General features: G+C 45.9%; 1 protein-coding gene across 3 annotated transcripts; it reads right to left on the bottom strand.

Moving 5' to 3' along the window:
* Positions 1-535: 535 nt before the first annotated feature.
* Positions 536-16964, bottom strand: LOC104372287 (beta-1,4-galactosyltransferase 3). Of its 3 annotated transcripts, XM_086616174.1 has the most exons (8): positions 16657-16964; positions 14580-14582; positions 9414-9455; positions 6979-7277; positions 5906-6096; positions 5222-5344; positions 2044-2148; positions 536-1065 (listed from the first exon to the last, which is right to left on the bottom strand). In XM_086616174.1, the coding sequence occupies exons 1-8, from the start codon at positions 16892-16894 to the stop codon at positions 924-926; spliced, it is 1143 nt and encodes a 380-aa protein (XP_086472300.1). In that variant the 5' UTR covers positions 16895-16964; the 3' UTR covers positions 536-923. The 3 variants fall into 3 exon arrangements, with proteins under 3 accessions (XP_086472300.1, XP_086472414.1, XP_009976280.2); XM_086616288.1 differs by lacking the exons at positions 9414-9455; positions 14580-14582 and having other exon boundaries at positions 536-1083; positions 6979-7214; XM_009977978.2 differs by lacking the exons at positions 9414-9455; positions 14580-14582 and having other exon boundaries at positions 6979-7214.
* Positions 16965-21582: the final 4618 nt, after the last annotated feature.

The following is a 21582-nucleotide window of genomic DNA, read 5'->3' as shown; positions in this document are numbered from 1 at the left end:
GTTGTGCTTGCAGAGTAGTTGGAGCTGGTAGACAGTGCTGCTGACTGACTTTATAGAGAGAAAAAAATCACAGAAAGGGCAAAGTCTTGGGCAGCCTGGGTCAGTCTCACGGTCAGGCAAGCACAAATGCAGCCCTGCCGCGGTCACAGCTCCACTGTTGACATGTTTGACTTAGTTTTTCCTCCAGTAGCTTGTTTCTCAAATATGTTGAAGACAGATCAGCCTTGCAAGACAATGAATGTCTGAGCAACAGCTGCAATGTGGGATGGATTTCCCTGCTCTGAGCAGGGGGTTAGACTCAGTGCCAGCCTCAGGTCCCATTCAGCCTGAATTACAGCCACAGCTAAAACATGTAAACGCTGATGGAGCAGGCCAGAAAAAGACAAGGACTTAAACTCTGGTTTTGTCCAGTTTCAGGGCAACTTTCTGCTTTATTACACTCTTATTAAATATTCTAGAAAGTCTTAACCCAAACACATAACTCAATTTATTTTACTCAAATTCACAAAAGATATTTACAGAACTGTAACTGGCTTCAACACTTTCTCCAAATACAGCGTTTCAGAGGTCCAGCTGACAGAATGGATTGTATCCTGCTGGACACTAAGCAGGACAGAGCTATCCAGCTATGGAACAAAGGCTCCAGAGCCCTCAGGTCCGCTTACTGTCAAGGAGAGCTCTATCCCTGAGGGCTGGGAGGTGGGTCTGGCACAGCAGGGAAGTTCCACTGTAAGCCAGTGCCTGTTGATTAGCTATCTTACCCTATTCCTGAAGCCTCTTCTTCCAGCTCTTAAACAGTCAGAAGAAAAGCAAAATGTTTGAAAGACAAAAGGATTAGTCTCCAGGTGGTGTAACTCCGCACCACAACAGGAGGTGGATGCTGAATGCCCATGTGCCCCAAATCCACTTTTGTTTTCCTTCTCTTAAGAAAATGGGGGAACATATCCAATGTCCACAGTGATGTTGGTATAAAGAGGATGCTTCGTCCTGGAAAGGAGCTTGAATTCTAATGAATTCATTCCATCATCTTTCCATGTTTTTCTGGTGTTGTGGTGGGAAGGAGGCCTGAAGAAGGAAGAAAAGCTGCAGTTAGACAGAAGAACAAAGGTGATCTTTGCAGCTGAAGCTGCAGAAGAAACAGTCTTCCAGATGGGGCAAGGGCTTAGTAGATGAGATCTGCTAGCAGAAAAGCCCCAAGAAAGTTCTTCTCACACAATACAGACTAGAGAGAGGCATTTTATAAGACTAAACAGATTGGAGTAAGTTAACATTGAGTAAAGGAGGACAGTCTGGACTGGAACCTAATCAGACAGGGAGACCAGTGAGGTGGTAACTAGTGTCTACAAAAAAAAATCCAAGAAACTGGCAGAAGCTTAGAGAGCCCTGGGAGCGCAACAGAGGCTTGCAGCAATGGTGTACCGAGGCTACTGGGGGTGGGTTTTAAGACAGGATTGTTACAGAAACCTGAGTGTTGAGATGAGAGAAGGAAGTCTGCACTCTTGGTAGGAGGAGCCTTCACCATACCTGACCCACCACCCTCCTCCAGCTCTTTATATAAAACTGAGTCTCTGCTAAGGTCTCTCATAGCACCTTCCTCATGTCTTCAAATGAGAATATCACTTTCCACTATTTTAAGGCACATTGTAAATCCACACAGATTGAAGAGTAAGTTTTTTGTACAAGGAACCTGTAACAAAGTACCTCTTCTGACTGAACTCTCCCTATTTACAAGAGAGGCAGTATTTTATTTTTTGAAGTCTTATTCCTGGAATAATTTCATGCTTAAGTCTGATATGTGTTAGCTTCCTAGCTAGCATGTGTCCTTACCAGCAGGAAACAAGGAGAAACCCTTCAAGTGCGAAGACAGGAACAGAATGATTCACTTGAAACTGAGTGGAAGCCTTCTTTAAATAGCCACATTAATGCAGAAAAACAAGTAGTGGCATTAGGTGCACCTTCTGCCAGGTCTGAAGATGATGATGGTACCAGTCAACCTGCCACAAGGCAGACTGGCCTCCTAACTGCCCCAACCCCAGCAGTTACCTTCTCCAAGGCTCTTGTGTCTCTGTCTCTTCAGCGTAGTCCATGACTTTGTAGCGACCAAGGTGCGGTGATGTCCGGACTATTTTCATTCCTGCTAACTGAATCCTTTAAAACAAACAAAATGTTTGCTTAGGCTTAGTTATAGGGAAGGTCAAAGTCACAGATGATTTCCAGTGTTTATGCAATCAAAGCAGAAGCTGAAGGGAGTGAGTTTAACACCACAGTGCCACGTTCTCTTCTCTAGCAGGTTCCAACCAGGCTTGGGCTGGAAAGCTCCCAGCTGTGGTGTGCTGAGGCAGAGTACGAAGAGGATTAGAGCAAGCAGGGAACAAACAACTGCCTACAAAGCATTCAAGAGCATTTTCCATGAGTCTGACAACTGAGCATTATTTTCACTTCTTTGTAAGACCAGAGCATTTACTGCCTAGTGGTCCATCACCTGAGCTTTTTAAAAAAAACCCACACCACCCAAAAACCCCCAAGCTTGCAGTTTCTGAAAGGAAACCAGTGCTGAGTTTCAGATCCAGGTTAAGCCTCTCCCTGCTCTTTGAGAAGTGCCATTCACTCAGATGGCCTGATTATTTTATTAATATTCATAAAAGATCAGTGTTAAATGCAGGCAGACAAACAAACGCGAGCTGCTCAGCTGCAGGCCAGTTAGGTAAGGAAAAATCTGAACCAAAGGCTCAGAATTCCAGACCAGAGCTGCTAAAAGCAGCATTTTGGGTGACTTTGAACTAACCTATTGCTGATGGCATCCATGTTAGGTTACCAATAAAAAGCACATGTAACAGGGCGAGCAAACCTCCGCTATCACAGGGCAGCTCTTAGGCAGAGAAAATGCCCAGGAATACAAGAAGGAATGTTTGCTCAGCTGGGGTTATCCAACTGGCATGTTGGCAACATTTGATTGCCTTCCATTGTGGTCCGGTGCAGCGTCAAGCTGCACTGAAACAGGAATGTTAAAGCTGAGAGAGGCTGCAAAACTGAAGGCATCTGTTAGGCCAGAGCCATCTAATGATACCACTTTGTTGACAGCTGGAGAGGGACTTTTTCCAAGGGCATGTAGTGATAGGACAAGGGGCAATGGCTTTAAACTGAAGGAGGGGAGATTTAGATTGGATATAAGGAAGAAATTTTTCACTCTGAGGGTGGTGAGGCACTGGAACAGGTTGCCCAGAGGAGTTGTGGCTGCCCCATCCCTGGAAGTGTTCAAGGCCAGGCTGGATGAGGCTTTGAGCAACCTGGTGTAATGGAGGGTGTCCCTGCCCATGGGAGGGGGGTTGGAACTGGATGATCTTTGAGGTCCCTTCCAACCCAAACCATTCCATGATTATTTCAGATTGAGTTTTAGACGAGGTTTCTAGTTTTCTGAACATCAGCTTATTGCACATCCAATCAAAAAGACAAGAAAAACTAAGAGCCATAAACTAGCTTTGCTGTTAGTTTTTTTGCATGGCAAAACAGAACTAAAATCATAACAGGAAACGGTTGATACGTTCATTTACTGTAAAGAAGAACCCAACAGACTTTCACAGAGTTGATAATGTTAACACCGAAGTGGTTCCAGTTAGTGAAAAAAAAAACGCTGGCTGCTACTTCTTGTTGGCAGACTGCAGCACTCTCCAGTATTAGTCCTAGCAAACACCAGCACCTACCCTTTGTTAGAAGAAAACACTAACTCTGCTGTAATAAGCAGTATCCCAGGAAAAAAAAAAAAAATCTTTACACAGGAGGGTTTTTTTTGACATTTCAAGGCCCAATTTCAAATACCATGTAGTAACAAAATTAATTAGAAGTGCTTGTGCACCTCCTAAAATCTGAATCCCAGTTAGTGCATCAAGCTGGCCGTTCAAAAACAGCCAGCTCCTTCCTAACTTCTGCAGGTTGAGACTTCAGTATATGAATATATATTCCATCACCTCCACGTACCCAGGGGCCAGAACCTGCTAATCATTGGTGTAAGTTTTCAGAGAAAAAACACAGGATTTACTTCCTTTCACGAAAGGGCTATTTTGGGATCTACATAACTTCCTCGCCTTAAGAGGTTTCCATAAGGAAGTGCACTCCTGTGAATAACTGGCATGACTCTCTGCCACTGGTACAGAAAACCACATCAGGTGCTTCAGCTGTACCAGGAACAGCAGAACAGACCCGGCATTGTAGTGTTTGATTTCAAGATCTATTTTCCTGGTATTGCATTCCTTTAGTAAATGCTGAATCTCTAAACAATCACACACCCTTTTAGTTAGCTTTCTCTGAAAAGAAAGGGAGGAATTCTGTTAGAAAATCTGACTTGCAGTTCCCAGAAGAACACTGCTTTTGTAAAAACTCCTACAGTCCCCAAACAGAACATTCCACTGAAACTGTGTAACTTGTCACACTGTGCAAGACCAAAAAACATGCAAGGCTTTTATTTTTCAGTTTAGTTTTACAAACTCCCCAAGAGCTTGCCTCGGTGCAAGATGATGAAGGTGCAACAGTGCAACTAGAAAGCTGAATAAAGCAGCTACAGCCACGATTTTGTACTTCAAGAATTCACATCAGGCAGAGTACCTGGAACTAGACTCATTGTATTCCTTTCTATAGCATGCTGCTGTCATGGCAACTGAAGGACAAGAAAAAAAACATCACATCTTGCTGTCACTGACTCACAGTAGCACCCAGGCTTCTCCATCACCCAGCACTGAAGACAGAAGTTAGAATTCTTTCCTGAATTCCAAGTACTGGTGATTAGATAATACTTGGAGCAACCTAGATACCCATCACAACTTAAATTCCCAGCTGTCTGAGAATTAATAAGTACCTTCTTGGTTTTCTTATTTGTCAAGCTTGCAGATTCCTTCCTTCCCTTGGGCCTGTTAATGTCAGTGAAGTCACTTGTCAACTACTGGTGGTTAGAACCCCTTGGGCATGCTCCAGAATAACTGAAGGCACAAGGATGTGAAGTAACATTCCACCTCCAGAGCCTGAGGAAAGCTTTGTCCTCCCAGGACACAATAGTTGGATTCACAGATTCTGAGCACCTTCTGCCATTAACCATTCCCAGTGCCATTTTGGATTACAACAATGCCACAAGCAGGTGAAGGAACAACATCCTAGCTCCCGTTTTAGGGTACTGCTACACGTTTCACTAGCTGGCTCCCTTCTATTGTAAGTCTGTCCTGCACGTTAGTACCTTGCAGCAATGTCGTCGTTTTCACCACCACTGCCCCAGTACGTGTTTGGAAACCCATTCATCTTCATGTAATGTTCTGGAGTCAGAGCAGATACACCCCCAAAAAAGGACTTATATGGCAGACTAAAAGAGAAAGGGAAAAAAAAAAATCATGAATATTGAAAGCTCATACCAGCCCTCCACAAACTGACAACACGATCCAAGTCACACACATGTTAATCACACACCTCACAGCCAGTCGTGACAGTGCCAAAACCCAAAAGAACAACACCAGTGTGATTTCTCTCGTGTGATGTGCCCCTCATCGTTCCCCCCCACCCAGCACAGCAAAGCAAAGCTGGTTTTGAAATTCTCATCTTGGGTTAGTTCAAAACACCTGCATCCTGTCACACATCTTCCATGTAATCCAATAATTCCCACCCTGTACTTCTGTTCGGGAAGGCAAACAAATCTGCTGGTCATTTGCCACCAAGCTGAGCTAACAGTGGAACAGGAAGCTGCAGGCAAGGAACTGTTCAAGATTCCATGCTTAGGCCAAGAATGTCATTTTCTGGGGAAGTCACTAGTGCAAAACCAACAAAAAACCTCTTCAAGGTTGTGTCTTCCACTGTCCTCATTCACACTGTCTGTGCAGAAAGTGACCCAACTGGGATATAGACATCCAAAGCAAGTGGAGGCACTTACGTGTACTGAAACTTCTCCATGGCACTAGCCATATGTTTGGGATAGTATTCGTCACAAACATAGAGATTATAATCATTCTCAGGTACCAGATCCACATCGTGCAGGAGAAGGCAGTCCCAGTCTTCATCCTTCAGGGCTTCCCGGACCCCGACGTTCAGCAGTTTGGCCCGGTTAAATGTACCATTCCCCACCTGGAAAAGAAAACCTGCACTTCTTCACCAAAATGACAGAACAAGCTAACTCAAAGTTTCTGTTAGTCAAAAAGCCTTATTTGGTGGAACAACGCTGGAATGAATCAACACTGGCAGCAGATTTCCTGCCCCAGACTATGAAAATTTTACCCACCCTCTTCACAACATTCTGAGCAAGTGTCGTTGCTGTGTCAGGAGCTGCATCCCATGGGCACCCAAAGGAGGCTGATTTCCAAGAGACCAGTAAGTCAGTCCTCAGGTATACATCTGCACATCAATGCCTCTCCCCTGACTACTGCTTATTAAAACTTGTAAATGAGAAAATAGATCTTAGTCACAAACAAAAAAGCTTTGGTTTTTTCATTCAGCTACCAATTTTAATTAACGAATCCAAAACTTGCTCTCTCACCACTGATCTTTTACAATACCCGTCCAGGCCAGTTAAAAACGGCTGTTTGACTTGCATAGGCTGGCCCACAATAGGACCAGATCTTTTTCTTTGATACGGACTAAAACCATCTAACCTCACTTCAGCATTTAATCTCACCACTTTTGCTCAGCAGCCACACTGACAAGCTGCAGCCAAACCACATTCCACTCCTGAACAGCTGAAAATACGAGCTACCACTTAATGACAACTTTACCCCTCCAGAAGAAAAAAAAAAAAGCAGAACAAATCAACAGCAGAATGATGATCTTGACAAGTGGTATGACATTTCAATCATTAGCAGCCACGGAGATGGGACAGCATGTAACTGCCCTGCTCTAAATCCATACATAAAAAGATACTTCCATGTTAGAAGACTCACATTTCTTGTTCAGAACGTAACTCTTAGCTGGGCAGCTCAGCTACACCACCAGGCACGTGAGATTTAGATTTACCTGCTGAATCAAGTAGATGCTGTAACTGAGCTGCTGGCGCTGCAAGAAAGGGTGAAGATAGTAGAGCAGATGGCGAAGGTACTTCTCCTGGTTCCTGTAGGCCACAAGGATGGCTGACTTGTAGCGGGCCAAGCAGTGAGGTGGCCTGTAGCGGCCACCAGGCTGAACAAAAGGATTTTTTTTGATGATCATTCTTTCACTAGGGAGTGTCCTGAAGGTGATGGTTAATGGACCAACTGTAAGGACAGACAGAAAAGGAAAAAATAACATCAGTGATGTTTCTCGACCTTCGTTCAAGCCTATCTTAGCTACTACTTAAGGCACCAGCCCAGTCCTAGTACAGAGCAGTTAATGCCACCATCCAGATGTGCCCACGTGACAAATTCCACTGCTGCCTGCTGGTCACCTCTGCAGGGCTCCACACCCAGGGGTGTTGGGCTCAGCACCAGGCTGGCGGGCTACCTGCCAGAGAGGCATCCCAAGTCCTGGCACAGCCAACAAGCCTCACCAGGCTCCTGCACAGCTTGCTTTTTCCTGGTACTGGCTCCCTACTACATAAGCAAACCTTCAGTCCTGTGCTGCAGATGTGATCCTTCAATAAATGTATTTACTGTAAGAATAGCACTGAAAATAAATCAAGATAAAAAGACATCACTGCTTTTGCTACCCATGTGGAAAAAGTCTCTAAGCCTCTTTCAGAGGAGATTCAAGGACAAAGATGTCCAAAAGGATATTCAGCAGGTTGGGGAAGAAATAGCTTAAAGCCTGGATGAATACCAACGCTTTAGGAATCATTACCTTTATTGTTAAAAAGAAAAGGTTCCGCTTCAATTTGATGTTATAATCACAAGGGCTGTATTTGCTGTATTATTTAATTACACACGCAGTGACAAACAGGCAGTACTTGAGAATTTTGGGAGAAGCAGATGACAGAACTGAGAAGGAGAGAGATGTTACATATTTTCAGGAACAGGTGTAACTACGTGTGATATTTTCTCTACTCAGCACCTCGATTTGAAATGCAAAACACATCAGGTAAAAACCATTAAGTATACTGTATAAGGAAATAAGTCTGCATTTTAATCTGAATTCTTCTGTTTTTCAGGTGGAAAAAGCTTGACAAGTCACAAGAAAGAATCAATAAAAAGTGTCAATCGCCGTTTTAACACAGGTGTCGTATTGCAACAATAGGAACTAACAAATTCCACAATTATTTAAACGCCTGTCCTCCTAGGCAGTGAGAAAGGTTTCAGAACTAGCAGAAGAGTTATATTTATACATGAATCAGTGTGTCTTAGTGGTTTCCAACCACTATCAACTTTTAGGGAAATAAGGCACAAACGCAGAACAAGATTAACATCTGTTACTTCACTAGGAAGAAACCTTTCCCTCAGTCGCAATTAAAAGCTGACAATTTCCAACGGCAGCTTTAAGTAGGACTGACAACTCTGCAGGCCATGCTACCCAAAGACAAAATATTTTTTTTGCATGAGAAGCCTGTGAGGCAAGTTGTTGGGTTTTGTTTTGCTTTTCTTTTTTTTTTTTTTAAACAACTATAAATAAGTTTTCCTTCCGAGCTCACAGTTAATGCTATGGCTGTCTTGAAGCAAGTTTTCAGTATCTTTTAAGTCAAACTCCCTCGTAAACCATGAAATAAATAATTCTCTCAAAAAACTTCTGATAATGAAGCCTGAGAGAGAAAGAGCAAATATTTCAGCCTAGTCTTTAGTAGCTTCCATTTGAGCAGAGAAAGGTGTGTGTGTCTTAAGTCAAATTAAATATTTAAGCAGCTGAGTCCAGAAGATACTTCTTCCAGCCCATCCTACATCCACATCTCTGCTACGATTCTGTGCTGGGTTTATGGGAGGGGCTGCGGAAACGGCCCCTGGAAACATCTGTGGAAAGCTCAATGTGCTGGCTTTAGGTGATAGGGTTTGGCAGCACGGGAAGGGCTGCAGAAATGGCCCCTGTAAGTAGCTGTGAAAAGCTTTCCCAGTTCCAAAATCGGTTGGACCGGCCTCTGGCCAGGTGAGACCCTCCCCATCCCCTCAGGCCAGGGCTGAGCCATCAGCACATCTGTGAATGCCCTATTTAAGGTGGGGAAAAAGGAGCCCGAACCAAGGCTGGACCCATGCTGAAGAGAGAGAGGAGGCGGGCAGCTGCCCACACTGGGCTGCCACTACCCAACTGGAGATGGCTGCAGCCAGCATGCCTTGGAGAGCTCTAAAGCATCCTGCTGCTGGGGCACCCACTGGGAGGAGTTCATCTTGCCGGGACTGCTGAGGTTCATCAAGAGCACTGAGATCTGAGAGGAACAGCCAAGCAGACACCAAGGACAGTGAAGATGGAATGGAAGGAGGTGTGCCAGAGCTGAGATTCCCCTACAACCGGTGGTGTGATGGCAGGCGGCCCTCCTGCTGCCCATGGAGATTAACTGTGGAGCAGAGATCCAGCCACAGCTCTTGGAGAACCCCACGCTGGAGCAGAGATGCCTGCACCTGATGGAAGTCGTAGGGAATGGTCTCCGGGAGCTGCTGGAGGCTGACAATGAGGCAGAGAGGCATCTGAAGCCCATGGAGAACCCCATGCCAGAGCAGGTGGCAGCTCCCTAAGAATCCGTGACTTTGTCGGGAAGAAGCTTGTGCCAGAGCAATCTGATGGGTCAGGATTGCATCCTGCAGGAAGGACTCAGGTTGGAGAAGTGTGTGGACTGTCCTGTGAGAAGGAGATCCACTGGAGCAGAGGAAAAGTGTGTCAGGAGTCCTCCTCCTCCTTTAAGCAAGGAACAGCAGAAACAGAATGTGATGAACTGACCTGCAACCCCCGCCCCATTCCCCGTCCCCCTGTGCCACTGGGGGAGGAGGCAGAGCCGGGAAGAAGGGAGGGGTGGGGGGAAGGTGGTTTTGAGATCTGGCTTTGTTTCTTGTTATCCTCTCCAAATGAGCCGTTAATGAATTAAATGGATTTGTCCCCAGACTGAGTCTGTTTTTCCTGGGACCATGGTTGGAGGGTGATCCCTCCCCTGTTCTCATCTCCACCCTCAGCCCTTTCGTTACCTTTTTCTCCTCTCCACCTCACTGAGGGAGAGGAGGGAGTGAGCGACCTTGTGGCAGCTCAGCTGCTGGCTGGGCTGAACCACAGCAGAGTCTAACAAAAAAAAAATGGAGCCTGCGTTCACCCACATCCCGTTTAACTGACACAGAAGGAAGCGACATTCCTCCACTGGCTTTTCGGTGGGGGGTTTTTTGAGCACTAACCAGGCCTAAGGACTAAATTTTGCACAAGATTCAAGCTGTCCATTCAGCACTGGGAAACATTTTGGAAGTACATGGAAGTTGGTTTACCTCACATTTCTGATGAGCAAACCTATACTCCATGTCTCCTTTTCCTCCTCAAGGAACACACATAATGGCACCTCCTGAAGGTCGGTCTGAACAGCCACTGATCCCACTCCTCACACCATCAAAAAGGTCTAGCCGCTATAGAACCATAGAATCATGGAATGGTTTGGGTTGGAAGGGACCTCAAAGATCATCCAGTTCCAACCCCCCTGCCATGGGCAGGGACACCCTCCACTACACCAGGTTGCTCAAAGCCTCATCCAACCTGGCCTTGAACACTTCCAGGGATGGGGCAGCCACAGCTTCTCTGGGCAACCTGTTCCAGTGCCTCACCACCCTCAGAGGGAAGAATTTCTTCCTTATATCTAATCTAAATCTCCCCTCTTTCAGTTTAAAGCCATTACCCCTTGTCCTGTCACCACACGCCCTTGTAAAAAGTCCCTCTCCAGCTTTCCTGTAGGCCCCCTTTAAGTACTGGAAGGCTGCAATAAGATCATCCCAGAGCCTTCTCTTCTCCAGGCTGAACAGCCCCAACTCTCTCAGCCTGTCTCCATAGCAGAGGTGCTCCAGCCCTCGGATCATCTTCATGGCCTCCTCTGGACCCGCTCCAGCAGTTCCATGTCCTTCTTGTGCTGGGGACTCCAGAGCTGAACACAGTATTCCAGGTGGGGTCTCAGGAGAGCACAGCAGAGGGGCAGAATCACCTCCCTCGACCTGCTGGCCACTATGAATCCCACTTCATGGTTTATTTTGGTTGGTTGGTCTGGTTTTGTTTATTTTTAAAAGGAAAAACTGAGTTTTGCTTGTCAGCAAGATTGTGCAACAGCTGACTCTTTAAGCATCACACTTCAGTCCTGTAAAACACACTTCAGTATGTAAAACACAGGGGGAACGTGATTTTGTCTGCGTTACTCTCAGCAGGAAACCAGAGTGCATTGCCATACCTTTGTACCTGAAACAGAAGAGCAGTTCCTCAGAGAATCATGCTGTGGGCCCAGGAGTCTAGGTCACATTTTCTGTTCAGATTTTATGATGTTATTACCTACTTCTACACAGAGTTTCCTCTTCTGCCTTTAAGACCACCACATGTCAGTCCAACGTTTTTTTGTTAACCTGTAATTTATGTTGCTTTTTAGATTTATGAACTCCCTGATTATCAGATCTTCTAACTAAAGCACCATTTACCTCTGATTCAATGACAACTGGAGCTTGCTAAAGAAATGTTATATTCAGACTGGATTTCAACTACAGATCATTGTTCCAAGGAAAATATATGAAAGGGAATAAATCCCTTTTGTTCTCCCACAAAGGCAGGGTTTTGTTTCCTATAACACAACAGGGGCTTTTTGTGTTGAAGAGTGAGATTCCATAGCGATAATCCTTAAATTCTAAAAAATCAAATCTAAATTTGGACATAAGGATATGAGTAAGATCATGTGCAATAGTTTCACTCCTGTTGTCTCCTTCCATACTCAAGCATATGATTCATGAGGGTAATATCTGCATTTTTCAGGTTTTTCAAGATGTCCTGTTCTCCTGAGCTGCCTGGCTCCATACCTCAAACAACTCAGCTCAGAAACTCTGTATAGTACATGCCAAGGAAACACGGAAAAAAAGTTAAAAGTCTGTGATATATATATCCCCAAAACCTCTGGCTGCCCTACACTCCTTGGCTCCAAGCTAAATTCCGGCTTTCAGGTCTCCTTCCCATTCAACTAACAAAAGGCTAATGCACTGTAATCCGTTTAAATCCCAGCTGTGAACAGAGCTGGACCAAACAGGGAAAAATAAAACTGCTAAAGTGCAACTTCAGGAAAGGACATGCTAGAAAGTACAGGATCCCAATTCAGACAAGGTGCAAAATCAACACCCTGAAGCATCCAAGTAATTTCTCCATAGCCTGACTCCTAAGCTCTTTCCATGTCTGTATCATCACACAGAGTGTTTAATTAATAAGAAACTTTAGCATGCAGAGTTAACACTCCCAATTCCCTGTCTGTATCGTTAGCGGGTGCCAGTGGCAGCACACTCCCTGCTTGCTTTACTTTCTAGGCAACTGCTGTGGCTTAACCCCAACTGACAACCAAACCCCACACATCCGCTTGCCCACTCCCCTCCAGTGGGACGGGGCAGAGAATCAGAAGGGTAAAAGCAAGAAAACTCGTGGGTTAAGATAAAAACAGATAAATAAGTAAAGCAAAACCAGGAATTCATTCACAGCTTCCCATGGGGAGGCAGGTACTCAGCCATCTCCAGGAGAGCAGGGCTCCATCACGCAGAACGGTGACATGGGAAGACAAACGCCATCACTCCAAGTGTCCTCCCCTTCCTTCTTCTTCCCCCAGCTTTCTATGCTGAGCATGACATCATATGGTGTGGAATATCCCTATGGTCAGCTGTCCCAGCTGTGTCCCCTCCCAACTTCTTGTGCCCCCCCAGCCTGCTCGCTGCTGGGGTGGGGTGAGAAGCAGCAAAGGCCTTGACTCTGTGAGTGCTGCTCAGCAGCAACAAAAACATCCCTGTGTTATCAACACTGCTTTCAGCACAAATCCAAACCATAGCCCCATACCAGCTCCTGTAGAGAAAATTAACTCTATCCCAGCCAAAACCAGCACAACAGCACATCTGACTATCAAGCGCATCTATGGATTTTGACCAGATTTATCTCACCTTAAGAAAGAAGCCACACGACTTCTAAACTCCTTGCTACACGTTTCGCCCTACCACCTATGATTGCTGAGCTCAACCAGAGTCAGCAGAACTGACACAAGCTAAGCAAACAGGAACAGAAGCATGGATGAGAAAGCGCAGCGCCACACACTACATTAATAGAGGAATATTTGCATAATTCTACCAGTCTTTGCGGGAAAAAAAAAAAAAGCAGACCAACAGCCTTAATCTAAGCACCAGTTTCTAATGGCAGAACACAAGGCTGTCTCAACTGCAGCTGAAATAAATCTCAGCATTACCACCGTTTTACTTCTCTTTCAATCGAAGAGAAGAAACTCCAGCAGGAGAGTATCCATTAGGAAATGCAGCAGGAGCTTCTCACTACCACAACAGATGGTCACACTCATGAAAAGGTTATGACAGATGGGAGCAAAAGGGAGTAATTACTATCAGAAGGGCTTGGAAAAAAATTATTCCATAGCATGAGCATATTTAAAACAGCAGAGTTACAGACAGCACTTTCAATTATTAGAGTCCAAAAGAGCTAAACCAACTCGTTCAGCACATACCATACATGAAGTAAGGTATCCCTTTAAAAAAAAAAAAAAAAAAAATCAAAAACCTGAGTCCTCTAGCATCAAGCTTCTTCCTGGTAAGATGAAAAGATGAACTGAAACTAACACCACATCTTGCCTGCAATGAGATAAAAGTCAGATTTTGAATATAAATGCTACTTCGTTAAGCCTGAATGAGCACAAGTGTAGCATATAAATGCTTTGCTTTTTCCAAAAAGGAAGGAGGAGGAAACAGGCACCTGGTTCTTTGTGTAGAAAGTTTAACCTCTAAGGGAACTTGAGTAATTTATTCACAATATTAACAAAGACACTGAATATCTAGTATAATTCTTTTCAAGTTGTGGGTCACTAACAGTTCAATGAACACCACTAAGTGTTAAAACAGTAACATGAGTCACCAAGAGCCTAGTTCCTCCAGAGCAGAGATGGTTAGTAATTATACTTTTAATTCTTACTCCACAGCCCTGGAAGAACCAAGATGCTGTAGAGTCAGGAGGCAGGAAAAAGAGAGCTGATCTGCAAGCTGATTTTACATTCCAACAGTTATGAAAATTATCTACTTTATACATAAGTGGAAAAAGCGCTGAGCTTCATAAAAGCCCTGATGCAGAAACTCTTTAAGCCATTCGGCACTCTTCCAGTCACTTTAACACACTTTGGAGTGGACACAGTCACTTATTACCAGCTCTGAACTGGAGAGCTCTCAAGAGCTGATTTGAAATCTCACTTCCTGGAGTTTATGAAATGAATATTAAAAGGCATCATTCTCTCTGATACAACGCTTCCAAGAAAAAAGATTTCTTTTGCTTAAGCTGAACCTGTATCAATGCTCCAAACAGTTTGTGTTTCATAGTAACAATGCTACGTACACTCAACTCTAATTTTTTTGCAGCAAAACTTCCTCAATTACTTTGCCTCTTTTTTTTTTTCCTCCCAGTCAACTTTACTGTTTGTTTCCATCTATAACTAACATTCTGTTTTCATTTTAGCTCTCAAGTACCACGTGCAGGCCAACTCCCTCTGTTCTCAGCACGTTCAAGGGTGGGCAGAGGTCTTAAAAAGATTTCACAGCTAGCTCCATGAGCATTGATTACTGTAATTTTACTCTATGTCTGCCTCCTCCATGCACGCCACTGCTCTTGCTTATCTGATGGTTTGCAGGCAAGCCGCGCAGAATTGCACCTAGTTTGGTTTGGTTTTCTTCTTTTGAGACCAAAGCTTTTTTGACTCTCTTCAGGGCAGTGCATCCTTACCAGTAGTGGAGACAAGCAGAGTGCAGGCATGTTTCTGCTGTGCTTTTTCAAATAAAACAATCAAGTCAGAAACACAGAATTGTATCTTCCCGAAAGAACAGTGGTGAACTGAGACTGCACCAAGACCGTTACAACCAGCACCTGTGCAAAATGGTCTGTGCTATTAGTATTTCAGGATTATTTAGTAGAGCTGTTTCCATGGGAAATGCTGAAGCATACACTCAAAAGTTATCATACAATTTCATTATACATGCTGCATGGAGCACCTCTGCTATGGAGACAGGCTGAGAGAGTTGGGGCTGTTCAGCCTGGAGAAGAGAAGGCTCTGGGATGATCTTATTGCAGCCTTCCAGTACTTAAAGGGGGCCTACAGGAAAGCTGGAGAGGGACTTTTTACAAGGGCGTGTAGTGACAGGACAAGGGGCAATGGCTTTAAACTGAAAGAGGGCAGATTTCGATTCGATATAAGAAATTTTTCACTCTGAGGGTGGTGAGGCAGTGGAACAGGTTGCCCAGAGGAGTTGTGGCTGCCCCATCCCTGGAAGTGTTCAAGGCCAGGTTGGATGAGGCTTTGGGCAACCTGGTGTAGTGTCCCTGCCCACGGCAGAGGGGTTGGAACTGGATGATCTTTGAGGTCCCTTCCAACCCAAACCATTCTATGATTCTATGTATTTCATACATTTTCTATGTATTTCTATGTAAATACATGATTCTGTGTATTTAAGAACAGAGGAAGGAAGAAAACGTATCAAAAGAACAAGGCTCATCCAAAGCATCCCAGCAGAGCTCTCTAACCTCAGTAAGCAACTTGACACAAGAGTAGCCACAACACTGGCTTTCCCCAACACTTCAACCTGAGAACCAAGGTCCGTGATTCACTCGTAGCGTGCTCCACATGCGGTGATCAGCTTTCCTAGAACAGCAGGGCAGCTACTAAGCAGTGCTCCAAGACTAGTTACATGCAAGATTTAGAGATGCAGAAACCCTTGTAGTACGGAAAAAACAGATGAGGGTAACTAACTTACTACACAGTGCTCTAAGAAGCAGGCATCCCCAAACCAGCTGTAAGTGCATGCTTACAGAACTTTATCCCTTCTTGGCTGAGGGGAACAGATTCACCATTACTGGAGAGTTGCACTACTTTGCTACCAACAAACTTGGTTTATAGGTTTGATTTTGTATTTACTCCAAGTTTCTATTTACTAGTGCACTAGCTGGATTAATGCTGCCTCTAGGATCAGCTCTAATTTGTTTCTAGTGTAAGTACAAATTAACCTGTGACCAGATTTTTAAAGTTATAAAGTCTAAAGGACACATAACAATCATAGGCCAAAAAGACCACCATGAAAAGCAAGCTGTCAAGCTGCATTCTCATACAAAAAAAACCCAACACCCAAACATTTAAAGCCAACTTAATCAATTAATATTGAACTACAGGCTTGATATAAGGCTGAGACAGAGAATCTAGGAGCTACAGTAAGTCACAGGTGAAAACTATGCAGTTACCAAATTACAAGCATTGGGACATTTTATACAGGACCACCAAGAAAAAAAAAAAGTGTTACTTACTTGGTATTAACACCATGCACTGTTTTCACTCCTGTTCTACAATCGCCAAATCCTTAACATTGGAAGTTTTTAGATCAGTAAAATACTCTTCCTCGTATAACCAATAAAAACGAGTTAATTAACACACGAAAATTTTGTCAGTGTAAGCATTACACTGGTATACCGCTTTTAAAGTGGAAAAGTTTGGAAAATATACAACGTACATATACAAAGCGTTCAGTTTATCACGCACCAAAGCAGCTATTTCAAACACTACTGGTTTCTACCTACCAAATATCGGTGACTGGACTGAGCAGTACCGCATAGCTTCTTCGTTAGGAGCTCGGGTAAACAAGCTGAGGTTTGTATACACATCGTGAGTTCTTGAGTAATCCAGAAGCTGATGAGAGTCTAAAATCCCACGAAACACATTTGAAGGCCCACCTCGGTAGAGTATCAGGATAAATATCGCTTGGAAGACAAACAGAAACAGCAGAAAACACGGATTTTCCACACGGGAGAGGGACATAGTTTTTAGCCCATGGTCTGGAATCGGACCGGTGAGGAGTTTAACCGCCTTCCACGAGCCGCCGCTCTACCTTCAGGGCTACATCGCTCTGCACGAAGGACCGCCTCCTCTTCCTCCTCCTCCTCCTCTTCAAACTCTCTGAGGCGGCAGCCTGCTCTTCTCGGACGGCTTCGTCAGGACGCCCTGAGGCAAACCACCCCTTCCCGCCACAAGCCGGACCGAAGGAGAGAAAAGGCTGTTCAGGGCCACCCAGAGCAGAACAGCCGCGGGGGCGGCGGCGCCCGAGCCCAGCAGGCAGCGGCACAGGCGCGGCAGCCGCCCTCCCACACCCTTACGCCTGCCTGAAGCGAAGGCAACGGCGGGAAGCGCGCCCGGGCGGCTCGGGGCGGGAGGCGGAGCAGGCTCGCCTGTAACCCCCGTCCCTCCTCCGCCAAGGCTACGGGCAGCCCGGCCTCCCCCGGCTCCGCTCCGCTCCGCCCCGGCCCGGGGTGAGGAGGGCGGAGAGCGCTCCCGTTCCCGCCCAGCCGTCACGCCGCCGCCACGCCCCAGCCCGCCTCCCGGCGAGACTACAGCTCCCAGCATGCCACGCGGCGCGGGGCCCAGCCCGGCTGGCCCTTCCCGCCGCACGGCATGCTGGGAGATGTAGTCCCCCCGCCCGCAGCCGGGAGGGCCGCCGGGGAACGGAGGGGAGAGGGACAGGGACGGCTGCTGGGCTCTCCTCTTTCTGCCCACAGCCGCAGCCTCGACTGTGCATCGCTCGTTGAGCTGAGCGGCGAGAGAGGCCATGACGTGAATACTCTACCTGCGCCTGAAGGGACTGCGCAGCGAGGGGCCTTCTGTCATGGCCTCGGTGCCCGTCAATGTTTTGGCTTTCACACCCAGCCGAGGCTGATTTCGTGATGAGATGGGGCTGACGAGGTCGTGCTGTGCTGCTCTCGTAATGGATTCTTAATGCCTCGCTGGACTAAGACGTAGGGGACTCATCCATACGAAAATGCACCTCAAGTCATTCTGCTGCACAGAACAACTCATTATTCAATTTAAGTGGGTTGCTTAAGGCTTGGATGTAAATCGTTGTCGTTTCACATTTAATTTTAAATTAATTGCTTTTAAAATAAAAAAAAAAAAAACTTTTCTTTTGCCTGGGCAAAGCCTTACTTTATGGAAACCCACCTAATGCTGCTGCTGCAAAGATTGCTTTCTTTGCACGCTGCTGTGAGTCTCTGCGCTCTTCCTGTGCCATTCCCTCCATGACCATGGCAAACCCACCCTCCATAACACAAAGCAACGCTCTCTGTTCTGCTGAAGGCTCCAGCGAGTACAATGCCATGGGCAGGAAAGAATTAATCTCTGCATCAACCATGAAACAAACAGAGGAACCAAGATTTTCGTGGTATGACCTGGGGTTGCAGACAGCAATTGTTTTAGAGCCTGGTGCTGCTTTATGCTTTACGCTTTGCTTGCGATCTTCCCTTGGGTCACGGTAGGACATCACAATGTAGGAACCATTTGGGCAAGGCCTGTCTGCCTCCATCAGTCTCGGAGGCAGGGAGAAGCCGGACCTGATGGAAATGTCCTGTGCTGGCAGCTCTGCTAACTTCCTGGCAGTCGGAGAGCTGTAAAAATCGTCATCTTGTGTCTGTTCCAGGTCAGCTGGAAAGGCAACATCCTACCCTAAGCTGTATTTTCACCTGTGTATATATATGCTCTCAAGACTGGAAAACTAACACGCAACTAGCCAGATCAACCGTCTGCAGAGGAGCCTGACAGCACGTGTTTCTGTGCGGGCTAGGAGAGCTGAATCTTCAGGAACGTCTCCCTCAGGAGCCTTCCAAAACCAAATGCAGTTCCTCTCCTTCCCTCTCAGCCATCATCACCGAAACGGGTGGATCGGAAACTGCCACGAGCCTTTTTCTCACAGCAGAGCAAGCAAGTATGGACTGGAGAGCAGAGTACAGGTCGGAACTTCATGGTCCCAGCAGGTCTGAGCCGTTTCAAGGTCACAGTGCTCCTGTTTTAAACAGAGCTGCGAAAACTGGGGCGTGTTTTGAATTAAAAATGAATAGGATTGCTTAAATGCAAAAAAAAAATAATTCAACTGCCCGCACCAAAGCGTGGAAGGGAGGCGGGAGGCATTTTAGCAACTCCTGAGCACAGATTTATTGAGGGCAGTGATGGAGGAAAACAATGTGAGACTGGATCTGTAAGAAGCAGGCACCAGGCTGTCTTCACAGTCAAAAGTCTGCCTTTCTCATTTTCAGATGGCTGCCTGAGAAATTAAATTGAATGCATACAAAAAAAAAAAATAGACAAACACCATCTTCAACAGAGCTTGAAATTAAGTTTGTGCAAGAGCCTCTGGATTGTCCCAGGGGAGGGGGCTTCCCCTCCTCCAAGTGTAATTTCACCTCCAGTCAGCCCCGAACGTGATGAGAGACTGAGAGAAGTGCTTCGCTCCATTTAATAAGATTCATTCTTGCTTGCTCTTTCTCTTTCCCCTTCTCCCTGCTTTGTCTCCTGGGGCCTGCACCAGATCCCTGTTGAAAATGCAGCAGAGTGGCTGGGAAGCTTGGCCTTGAAAATGCAGGGCCCAAGGAGGGAAGGAACAACGTGCTGGTGTAACACAGTGATGCCAAGCAAGGTGCTCAAGGTCAATGTGCTTTATCCATTGCCCTCCCGACCCCCGGGGCTTCTGTCAAGGGAAGAGGAAGGCAGCGTTAATCCTTGTACAGGCATCGTAGAGGCTTTCAGCCATCACAGCCAAGCAGAGCTGTCCCTCTTTTTTGAGGGTGACTGTTTTCTAGTGGGGTGGATGTTTTACATATCTTTGGCCACGGCAGTTCTTTCTCAGCCTTTCGTAGGATCTCGGCTTGTAAACTTCACGTTGAACTTTAAGCAACACCTTTGTGAATTCGATTTTTTTTTTTTTTTTTTTATTACACAGGGATGGATTTGGCTTGTACTCTAGTATGCTAAATTTTTAGCAATGCTTCCTCAAAAGAGTCTTAGAAGTGCTTCCATGTTTCTGGGAGGTGAGTCCCTTGTCGTTAAAAAACCCCGATGTTACATATAGCTGATGTGACATACCTTGGCCAAATGACAGAGTAAATCATTGAGAAGATTAGAGACAGGACCTGGGGCTACCAGCTGCTCCCAGGCTTGTGGATTTGCCAACAGAGGGCTCCTGTCTAATAGCCCCATCCATTCTCTGCTCTGGAGAGAGAAGGAAGAACCAAGAGACCAGAGTTGTTTCCCTACCTGACCCCATTGCACTGACCTCTAGTGCCCCAGTGAGACTCCATACGTTTTTCCCAGTGGGTTGTAGCTTACAGGGACTTGCAGAAGCAGGTGCTGAAACAGCGTGCAGTTGGTTAGGAAGGACAGACCTTGTAATGCCTCAGCCTGCGTTTCCTTACTCTGTTGGTGCTGCTCCTGGGTCTCTCCCCCTTGCCCAGAAGATGCAGTGGGTTGTATTGCAGAGGGTCACAAGCTACTGCCCTTGTCTGCTTCTCATCACATGTTGTCCTAAGCAACTGATCCTCCTCCAGGAGGAAGGAACTTGAAAAACATCTCTTCAGAGGTTTCCTGGTGTCCAGAACCACTTGGGAAAGACTTTTCACAGAGCAGACAAGCAAAAAGGATGTATGACCTTGGATCAATTTTTGCTGGGACCTGAGATGTGACACGTACCCACATTCCTGCAGGAGATCCCTTATGTCTTACCATACTGCTGCCAGCAGAGCTTGTCCTGGCTCTTCCCAGAGGGGAGAACAATGTGCAGAAACCAGCTGGCCCAACAGAGCTGGAGTGAATACCATGCACCCTGCAGAACAGACCTTGTAACGTCACCCAGGAGACCTCCACAGAAACCAGGCAGCCTGCCTACTGCCAGCAGCAGCCTTGTTTAGCCATGACGGTGTGATGCAGCTTGCCATCATGCTCAGACAGCTCGTGGCACCTTTCCCCTCTCCCTTGTGATGGAGAACTGACTGCCTGCCCTATGTTTTGACCACCACCCACTTCAGAGTGGTGGTCAGCACCTTTACAGGGCGGTCCTCATGTCCCCCAAGTGACAAGCTTGTTGCTAGAGATGCCATGGGACTATGACTCTCCTGTTTCCTTCTGTCTCTTTCCTTCTTCTCCATAATGCAGGCACCAATCTCAGGGACCAGAAATGTTTTTGCTTGAATTTCTCTTGTAGCATTTGGATCAGATGAAGACTAAAGGGAGTACCCTTGAAATGAGAACAACGAAAACTGATACATTCTCCATTACAGAGTCCGCTGTGTTTTCCTGGAAAAGAAGTAAGCACCTAGACTGCAAGAAAAGACAACGGTGCAATATCGTACTATTCACATAATATTTAATAACGCTCTAGTACCATTCAATATAAATAAATAACCATTAAAAAGTACTTTCTTGACATTCTCTTTCCTTTGTCCATAGTATTTTCTGCAACAGGAAACGTTAGTAATATTCATTGGTTGGTGAAGTGGATGAATCTCAGAGAACATGAATGTCAGATACTAATATGCTAGTAAAAACCCGGCGCTGGGACGCTTTCTCCTTCTTTAAACACTTCAGGCTTGATCTGTAGCTTCCCTCCCTGCATTCCCGTTCCCTGAAGCCTGTAACTCTGACCACTGCTCCACTCCTGGGCTCACCCAGCTGTCTTAACTTGTGGTGGC

The sequence above is a fragment of the Tauraco erythrolophus genome, chromosome 1, assembly GCF_009769465.1.
Source record: "Tauraco erythrolophus isolate bTauEry1 chromosome 1, bTauEry1.pri, whole genome shotgun sequence".
NCBI lineage: Eukaryota > Metazoa > Chordata > Aves > Musophagiformes > Musophagidae > Tauraco > Tauraco erythrolophus.
The sequence above is the reverse complement of the archived record's forward strand: the minus strand, read 5'-3'. Positions and strand labels throughout refer to the sequence as shown.